Genomic DNA, 10,581 nt, shown 5'->3' with positions numbered 1-10,581 from the left:
GTGTATATACAGTGGAACCTCGAGATACGATCACCTCTGTATACGAGAAATTCAAAATACGAGGAAAGTATGAGCGAAAAATTCAGATCTAAATACGAGCATTGGCTCACGTAACGAGCCACGTGCCAGGCTGTGGGTATAGCTCGCGGCTTAGCGAGGGGGCGTGGTAGCTGTAGCGAGCCGCAGGGCGATCTGCGGTGTCTGCGTTTCTCACCTAAGTGCACAGGTGGGAAACTGCCCACATCCATGATTTGTCCTGTGGCTGATGGGCTGGGCAGGGTTGCCACCCGTCCTTTAAAATACGAAATCGTCCAGTATTTGAGAATGAAATTGCGCGTCCCGTTTTGAATCAATACGTATGCGTCCCTTATTTTTTTGTATTAAAAGTGGTAACCCTAGCAGCTGCCATGTCTTCCCCGCATATATAGAGAAGCGCGAGCCGGTTAAGGGGGAGAAGAAGTAAAAGAGAAGAGAGGAGAGGAGAGAGAACGGAGGTTGCAGGAGGAGGCAGGAATCCGCAGCAGTAGGAAGTCGGTGCGAGAGAGCGAGCGAGTACAGGCTCGCGTGTAGCTGAACAGGCGAGCCAAACAGCTGAAGCAGGACGGTGTAGAGAAGGTCAGCTGCATTAAGTGTCTCGCCTGTTGCAGAGCCCGCATGGGAGAAGCAGGTGAGACGCTAACAGAGAAGAAGCACCGGGGATTGTCATCTGTTTTTTGAAGACTGCTTCCTGTTGACGTTTTAACCTCGTGTTAAAGGATTGTTATTCTTATGTACTTTAAACCTCCACTTCACAACTGTTTTAAGGATTATTTATTTAAAGATTTATTGAATGCTCTACTGCACTTTGGACACCTGTTTTGATTCTTTTAATAATCAGTTATATTATTTACCAGTGTTATTTATTAAAGGTAGACTACAGTATATATAATTTATCAGTGTTATTTGTTAGGAAAAATGATTTTTATGTTAATATATTTGGGATGCGGAACGGATTAACTGGATTTCCATTATTTTCAATGGGGACGTTTGTTCTAGATACGAGAAATTCGCTATACAAGCTCAGTGCTGGAACGAATTAAACTCGTATCTAGAGGTTCCACTGTATATGTATGTGTATATATATATATATATATATATATATATATATATATATATATATTGTGTTAAATACAAAGTTTTGCCATTTTAATTAGGAATGATGCAGATTATACGCTCTAACATTACCCCTCCCGCCGATCTGACTAAGTAACAGCACAAGTACAGACGCAAATCAAGTGTATGTGTGTACTGTATAATATTAACAAAAACAGCAGCTTACTACTGAAAACGGCAAATATAGGAGTGAGTGATCGAACCGGGACTCTTGATTACACTTGGTTTGCGTTTGTACTTGTGCTGTTACTTAGTCAGATCGGGGGGAGGGGTGATGTTAGAGCGCATTTCAGTGCAGCAGGAACAACGCACATGTTGATCTTTTTTTTTCTTTCAGTACATGTGCCTTCCCTGTTTATTTATATATCTCTACCTGTCTGTCTCTCTATTACGCAGTGCTCTGTCTGTCTGTGTGTTATGGATCTTAAAAATAACAGTTACTAAGGACACTTGTTCATGTTAATTGCAGTCTCAATTGTTAAAAAAATATTTTAAAAGGAGCATCCCACATGAAAATATAACGATCTCATTAACTGACAGTGCATACCAATTTATAAATTATGTCCGTTTGAGGTTAAAAAGAAAAAAAAAAGTAACACTTTACCTCCAGCGGGGAATTGAACTCAGGTCTGTGAGGCACGGCAAAGCTGCTGCGCTCTGAGTAGCAAATCTTAGCGCGCTACGCCACGGAAACTGTTGTGTCATCATTGAACCTTTTGTGAAAGTGTTTATTTGATCTTTGGAACTCAGGCTTTACGCGTTCTATAGTTTATGCCTACATTTTGTAACATTTATTACTAAAATATGAAAACGTTTCTGTTTTAACAATGTGTTTACACAGGTTACTGTAGAAACGGAACACACATGAAATGTGTGTGTTCCAAATAACGATCTATTATTTCCACTCTAAAACTCCACTTCACTCCCAGATAAATCAATCAAGGCATGAGCTGGGAGAAGTTCGTGTACGTTCTAAGTCAGAGGGGGGATGGAATAGCTGGCTGCTGGCAGCTTGTCTTTATCAGCACATTTAGAGGACAAAAAACGCTGGCGGAGAGGTGTGAACGGATTTAAGAAGCGATTTAAGGTGGGCCGGATCTACAAGTTTTTTCGTAGGCTCTGGTAATTCTAGTGTTAAACAGAATTTATAAACACAATGTTAAACTTATACATTTGTCAGCATAATCTGCATCATTCCTAATTAAAATGGCAAAACTTTGTATTTAACACAATATACATTAAGTAGGCACATCTGATACCATATTATAGTGTTGAATCAGGAAATACATTTGACAAGTACTTTTACTTTGTTACTTTGAATATATTTTCAAGAAATTACCCTCTTTTACTTAAGTAGATACATCAATGGAGTACTTCAAATTTTAATAAAGTACGTTTTTGCTCGTTTATTTATACTTTTAAGTCAAGTAAATTGTTTGAGTACTCCCCTCATCACTGGCTTAACGATATGTTATTGAACTCAGAGTGTGGAAATCAAAGGGAAATCTTCATTTGTTTGGAGGTCAAAAGAATGTACTTAATAGAATGATGCAGGCAATAGTGTGACATATATTCAAATAATTCTACAGTTCAAATATCTTAATTTTAAACAGTTTAGTAAAATTCAAAGCAAAAACATTTCACATAAAGTATGAAGAATTGATAGGGCCAATAACTGAAAAATTCTTTTATAAAGAGTCTGTTTAAGACTTACATATCTTGTTACATTTTTAAGCTCTTATCATATATTTACTGGACATACAATAGGTCAGGGTATTCATTCATATGATCATATGTTCATGTGATGGCCAGAAATTTTTATGCCATTGCTTTTTTTAATAACCTAAACAGTCCATGCTTCTAGCAGAAGAGAATACGCTCATAACTGGCTAAGGTAACTTCTGTTATTACAAAAATATCTGAGAAAGTTCTATTACAGGGGGAGTTAAAGATAATACCATTACAATAAAAACAATAACCATATGGATTAAACTAAGGATTTAATACATTTAATTGAAAACAAGAATAAATAATCTTTTTCAAAGTGCTAAGAAAGAATAATGAAAAGTCAAAGGGACAGATGAAATGCAAGTGGAAGTTGGGAATAGGTTATGAGATGATGGAGTAGATGTGTTATGGGATCTCATGCTAAAAACCTATGAACAGAAGAAAAAAACCAGAGGAGTAGAGGAAAAACTGTTCCCATTTATAAGGAGAAAGGAGATATTCAGGATTGTGGGAATTAACAGAGACAGCTGATGTCACACATGATGAAAATCTGGGAAAGTTTTATAGAGAGAGGGCTTAAGAAAGACAACCACAATAGGAGAGGAGCAGTTTGGAATTTTGCAAGGCAGAGGAACAACTGATTTGCTTTCTGCATTGTGACATCTCATAGAGAAGCTTCAAGAAAAAACAAAAAATGTTTGCATATGGTGTTTATTGATTTGGGGAAGCCATATGATAGGGTGCAATGTTAAGAGATCTGGGGGTGCAGGAGAGCAAAAGAAGTACCAGAGTAGGATATGAAGATTGTCCAGAATATGCATGAATGAGTGAGGACCTGAGTAAAAAGCAGTTTTGAGGATAAACAAAGTTCTAGTTAGAGTAGGTCTGCACCAGGGATCTTTAAGTCCTTATCTCTTCTGTCTGGCTACGGATGTGTTGACTTATGGGATACCAATCCTCCTGGTGACTGCTTGTTGTGTAGCACCAGAAAGGAGGAAGTGCAGAGTGTGATGCCCCATAGCTGTAGTCATGGGCTTCTTCTGTTTTGCAGGACATCAATAGTCATTGACTGAGGGTAAGCTAGTTTCAGGTGAAGAGAGTTTAATTTGCTCAGTTGGTTAATATTGCACAAACAGAAGAAAAAAATAGCAGGAAGGAGTCACCAACAGGTGTTTAAAACATTAAAATGTCAGTGCGATAAAAAGAGATGTTTTCCTCCCCAGATAGGTGCCCCATAACAGACTCCCACCCTGAGCTGTCACTATACTTCTGTCTTCCAGGTCCCTTGTAATGTTAGACAAAGGCCCCAGCAACATCACACTCCTCTTTGTTATTATATTACTGCAGAACATTCCAGCTGACAGTGCCTCTTTCTATTCCAGCCATGCCTTTGATCCTTTTCTGCTCTGTCAAAAGTACTTTCTCAAGCCATGGCACCAGCGCCTTGGACACCAGCTCCATCCTTCATGCTTGCACACTAACTTTGTTTCCCTCAGTGCTCACCTTGCATATTGCTCCCTCTGTTCATGCTCAGCCTGCCTTTTAACAACACACAGAGTTGTGCACCATTTAGCTCTAGCCAATCAAATTCAGCTCTGTGAACTTGGCACAAGGCATGGATATCACAGAAAGGAAATTAGAAGAAAGGAAAGGATTGAGGGCAAGTTGGAAGAAGAATGTTTGAGGTTTAATTATGATCAGGATTCAGAAGTTAGTCTACAGGGAGAGCTATTTAAAAGCGTAGATAAGTTTAAATACCTTGGATCTATGGTAGCACAAGGTGGAGAATTAGATACAGAGATAAACCACAGGGTGTGGTGTGGACAAAACATTTGGAAGAAGGTATCAGGAATATTGTGTAATTAATTAGGTTAGTAAGGTTTTTAGGACAGTGGTAAATCCAGAAATTATGCATGCATCAAAGAAATGCATAGTAAAAGGAGTACAGGAGAAGCTGGATGTAGTAGAAATAAGAATGTTTAGATGGATGTGAGGAATTACAAAAAAGGACAGAATAAAAAAAAAATATGAGTACAGATAAGTATACATGTGATGAGGAGAGAGTGAATTTTTGTGGAAAAGAGTGATGTTAATGAAAGTAGAAGATAAGAGAAAGTGGGTGAAGCCTAAGTGTAGGTGGATGGATAGAGTGAAACCGTGGTCTCAAACTCCATTCCTGGAGGGCCGCAGTGGCTGAAGGTTTGCATTCTAACCCTTTTCTTAATTAGTGGCCCATTCTTTTCCCTTGGTTTCTTTTTCCTTAATTAGTAGCCAAAAATAATGAGATACAAAATGAACCAACACATGACCAGCAAACTGTGTCCATCATACAATACCTGAACATAAAGAAAGATGAAAGTCCCAGGAATGTTGATCTGCTCAGGTCCCCCAAACATTTTACCCGTGCTATTAGAAAAGAGAAAATCCACAATAATTTTGGAACTGTATAATATTGCACAATGAGAGCAACAACAAGCCATAGATTTAAAGAACAGGTTTAATTAACAACAAGAATCTCCTCCTAATTTAGCAACTAGTTGGAGTTAAATTGGTTGGAGTTTGAGGCCCTGACTTTGTTGGTCTGTTGGCCCACTCACTTCACAATTCATTTCTGTTTGGGTGCTGTTTAAGGAAAGAAATGAAGCCATTCAGAGAAACAAATCCTAAAAAACAAGTTAATTAAAATGAAAGGAAAAGGAGTTAATTAACAGCAAAAACTGGTCACCAGTTAAAAAAAGGGTTATAATGAAAACCTGCAGTCACTGCAGCCCTCCATGACCGGAGTTTGAGACCACTGATCTAGTCCCACCCTCTCAAAGGGAAGATTTAAAATAGGCATCAGTACAAGGGTTGCCCTAGCAGTCACATTGAGCAGAAAATATTTGACAGTGGGGGCAGGCCTTACAGAATTTCTCTACATCCCGGCCCACATTCACCCAATAAAAGCATTTCAAAATGCATTCCCTTGTCTTTTCTGTGCCAAGGTGACATCCCAAAACATGACTGTAAGCAATTTTTAACACCGTCTCCCTATGCCCACTTGGCACCACAAACTGCTCGATCCGGCCATCACACAAGCAACCAGAAATCACCCTATTTAAAAATTGTGGTGTATTAAAGTTCAGGTCCTCCCTCTTCAAATAGGAAGAGTCATTTGCGACATGGGCAAAAATGCAAAATCCAAGTTGCTATTGGCTCACTGCAGGCAAGCAAACTGTCTTGCAGTATCTGCTTCCTCTGTGCCTGATGCAGCATCATGCTCACTGCCTGCTGTTATTTCGTCGTAGTCTGTAGTAGGTGTTCAGTCTGGGGAGCTTGTTTTTGCACATGACGGTATGATAAAGTCTGCTAGCCGCCTCGGGTCCTCACTTGAATTTGTTCCCAACCTCACTGGACAGCTCGGGTTCAATTTCAAACCCAGCTCCTTGACTGACATTGTCAGCGGTGAGCCCCTTTCTGTCTCCTGCAGAGAGAGGTACTCTGCAGGTGGCCAAGAGACGTGGATAAAAGGGCATTCCTTTTTTCTGTTAAAAGAGGCCAGTGTGAAGTGTCTGATATGGCAGTCCAAATCTTAAAGTTCTTCCCTTTAAATTTCAGAGGGAGTAATGTAGTCTCATATGTTTTAACGTCCCCATGAACATGATGAATGTTCACCTGGTCTGTGGTTCTATAAGGGTGTAATAATCAACAATCCTCAAGTTGAGTTAGTAACTCGCAAGGCTGAATTCTAGAACGTTCAAAAAAAACTATACCCCTTTAATTTATGATATGAAACAACCAAAATATATTTAGAATTCTAGAATGAATGCATCAATAACTACAAACACTGGAACATACATATCTATGGATACAGAAGAACAAGGTTAAAATAAACTCAAGCAAAATGAGTCTTACTTTCCACCCTGACCAAGGGAATAGTCTCCATTTTCACTACAAAATAGGACTGATCTAACCCATTTCTTGTGGACCTTCTTAACTCCATCCAATGCTGTTTTTTTTTTCTTTGTCTAGAGTCAGGGAACATCCAGTAAGTGTAATTAGTTGTTTGGAAGCTTATCCATTCCACCTAGAACTCCACAACCACTTTGTAATACTTTGTAGTCCTTTGTAATCCTCAAGACTAGTCCTCACAGTCAACTCTTCAGGCCTGTTTTTTCCAAGATGGAGGATCTCCTCTCTCTTTCCCAGTTTTTTTTCTCCCTTCCTCAGGATAATGAGCTTCCTATTATACTTTCCATCAACATAAATGTCCTTCAAGTATTCACCTTATCTCTGACAGTCTTTTCAAAATAAAAGCTTAGAACAGAATTTGAATTTCAATAACTCCCCAATCTCTTACAAGTGTAAAATTCTGGCTCACTGTGCTTTCGTCACAAGGGCTCTGCTGGAGCAATTCACAGTGGACTACGTAGAGTTTGCTACCAGAGTCCAACAGCGCAGGGAATTCACATCCGGCCAGTGTATTAGAGACCTTAAAATTATCCTCCATTAACATCTTGGGAGAGACTTGTGAGCTGCATACCTGGGCCAAACCAATGGCCATGGTTTGTGCAGGAGGGAGGTGGCACTCCCGAGCCAGATAACACAGCTGCCTTTGCTGTGATCAACTGGGACAAGTCCACACTACAGTGTTCCCACGATGGCATCTTTGACTCATGGTGCTGATGACCCGAGGAAGCCTGTGCTGGTTGAATCGAAGACGGGTCCAAACATGTTGTTCTGGAGCATCTCATCACAAAGGTCCTCTTCTATACCCGACAGGACTGCTTTAATAGCAAGTTTCTCCACAATGCCCTCGAAAGTGTCACCTTGGATCCAGCTATGAATCAGGTCCACTAAGTTCTGGATCTGTCCTCCTAAAGGCGATCTGGGTCAATGTGCCACAGACGAAACTAGCGCCCCTTGATCACTGGGCTCATAGCTGTGCGTAGGAGGACCTGTTAATTCAGGAAGTCATAATAATCAACCCTTTTGGGACAGAGGTTTCACACGACCTGTAGGGCCTCCCCGGTTAAAAATGGGGCCACAGTAGCTGCTTAGGTTCACTCATCCCTGCACATCAGGGTTGTCATGCGTTTGAAGCAGAATAGGAAGCACTCTGGGCCGTCCGAGGGAGCCATCTTCACCACCTCATCCCTGGGGAGCACAAAGGCAGGAGCCTCATTTTGCTCCACCAGTATTGGAATGTTACATGCCTCTTAATGTTTCATTGGTGCAAGACCTACTCCTGGTACCATGTGATGCGTGAGTCGATGCCTTGCACCACAAAGACAAGTCTGAGTCTCAGTACTTTAGCACAACCAGCTTTATTCAACTTGAAATAGAAACAACAACGTTATTTATTGTAGTGGGATCTACCATTCTACTGTACACAGACACCGCAAACAGTCGGGGTCGGCCCAGGTCAGTGGCCAAGTTATAATGTTCCCTGCATTACCCATCAGGCAACCGGCGCATAGCATGTGGCAGCGGTCAGCTTATAGTTGTTTCCAGTGGTTGACTCGGTGACAGACAAGCAACCCTCAATAGACGCGCTTGTGAGTGTCATCCTGTTGGGGAGGGTCTCAAATGGTCTTACAATATGTTTGTGATTTATGTGATTCATAATATTTAACGTACTGTAGACTATTTAGCAAATCAAGTCAAATTATCTTAGTGGAAATTTGTGGAATTTATTTAAATTAAATTCTGTTTCCTGACATTCAAATTCAGCTCCAATTCCATTTCCCTTCAGCTGCATGCAATTCTAATTACAATTCCAGGAAATTAATTTGAATTTACCATGCATTTTCAATTCAATTCATGAATGACCCCAACCCTGTCAAGTAGTCTTTCACCTTCCTTGAAGTGGTGTAAAGTATAGATTCTTCCAGAGGTCCTAGAGGCGTTGTTGGGCCTGAAGTAAATCCAATGTTGTATCATAATTATTTACTTATCAGACACTTACATTCAAAGTAACTTAGAAGAAAATCTGTCTTTATATGGAAAAGGCCAACTAACAATATGGAGCATAAAAAAATGCAACTGCCTGAAATAATAATATAGGGTATGCAGGGCTTTTCTTGATAGTTTGCAGTGTAGGAAGCCTGATGAATGGTCTGGGCCAGAGCAAGCAGTCAAGGAATAAAAGACCAAGACTTAAGGCAGCTTCTGTGAAGTGTTTTTTTTTCTTTGTTTTTGTGGTTTATAGTTGTAACTAAAATGTAATACAGGTAGCATGAATATAAATACTAAATGATTGAAACTCATTACTTAGTCTTAATTAGCTGCTGACTTGGCAGACATTGCCTAACTCAGACACTGAAAAGGCTGTGTAAAGTTGTCATTTTAAAACTGTTAGAGTAATAAAATAAGTTTTGGGAAGCTGGAGTATATCCTGGCAGTATTACATACAAGACTGAATCGGTCCTTGACCGTGCACGTCATCTAATATTTAAAAATGTGTTATTGATAGTTATTGTGATAGTGTTGACTGTTTATTGTAACCATAAGAAAATGCAACTAAAAACGGGAGGACAAAAATTATAACATTTTAACAAGTCATAGTGATGCTGACACAAAGTAGTAGTATTTACTAGTAAACATTTCTTTTGTAATTGTACCCATCCCTTCTTTGCAGGTACATTGATGAACTTCTTCGACTGAAAGGATTGGCAAGAACTGAGGGAACTCCTTTCCTTACATGGAATGATATCCAGGCCTGTGTGGATCAAGTTAATGTGGCTGTACAAGAAGAACATGAGAGTAAGTAGATTTGTGCGTCTTGAAGTGAATACTACTGAGGAGGAAAAATAATAACCAAAATAAGGTATTTCATGTTGGTGTCTAAACCAAAGGTGAAAATTTTAAATATTCATCCCTATTACTGATAGAACTATGCCTAAAATGAATGAAATAATCAATATTTTTATGACTTTCCTATTCACCTAGATTGTCCAAAATAAAATTATGAGATTTGAATGTCCCTAAAGTCCTACACCTGTCCACACTACTTGGTAATTTATTCCTTATGTCTATGGTTCTTTATGAGAAAAACTTCCAAACATTTGTGTGAAATTTGACCTTCACATGTTTCCAACTCTGTTCTCTTGGTTTTGTTGCAGAATTTAATGCTAATTTCTGTTTGCTTAATCTCTTATGCCCAAATGAGTTTTGTCATTTTTATGCTTAAATTACATATCTAAAAGTGAACTACAGTAATCCCTCCTCCATCGCGGGGGTTGCGTTCCAGAGCCACCCGCGAAATAAGAAAATCCACGAAGTAGAAACCATATGTTTATATGGTTATTTTTATATTGTCATGCTTGGGTCACAGATTTGCGCAGAAACACAGGAGGTTGTAGAGAGACAGGAACGTTATTCAAACACTGCAAACAAACATTTGTCTCTTTTTCAAAAGTTTAAACTGTGCTCCATGACAAGACAGAGATGACAGTTCCGTCTCACAATTAAAAGAATGCAAACATATTTTCCTCTTCAAAGGAGTGCGTGTCAGGAGCAGAGTCTGTCAGAAAGACAGAGGAAAGCAAACAAATCAATAGGGCTGTTTGCTTTTAAGTATGCGAAGCACCGCAGCACAAAGCTGTTGAAGGCAGCAGCTCACACCCCCTCCGTCAGGAGCAGGGAGAGAGAGAGATTTCAATCAAAAATCAATATGTGCCCTTCGAGCTTTTAAGTATGCGAAGCACTGTGCAGCATGTC

General features: G+C 39.6%; 1 protein-coding gene across 1 annotated transcript in view; it reads left to right on the top strand.

The window, feature by feature from the left end:
• Positions 1 to 10,581, top strand: part of iqgap1 (IQ motif containing GTPase activating protein 1) — a 303,190-nt gene that overhangs the window by 152,648 nt on the left and 139,961 nt on the right. Inside the window, exon 14 of the mRNA XM_051920214.1 lies at positions 9,500 to 9,624. Coding sequence (XP_051776174.1) covers positions 9,500 to 9,624 — 125 coding nt within the window. The remainder of the gene's footprint in view (positions 1 to 9,499; positions 9,625 to 10,581) is intronic.

The sequence above is a fragment of the Erpetoichthys calabaricus genome, chromosome 17 (genome assembly GCF_900747795.2).
Source record: "Erpetoichthys calabaricus chromosome 17, fErpCal1.3, whole genome shotgun sequence".
Taxonomy (NCBI): domain Eukaryota; kingdom Metazoa; phylum Chordata; class Cladistia; order Polypteriformes; family Polypteridae; genus Erpetoichthys; species Erpetoichthys calabaricus.
This window is presented reverse-complemented; position numbering and strand designations above follow the sequence as displayed.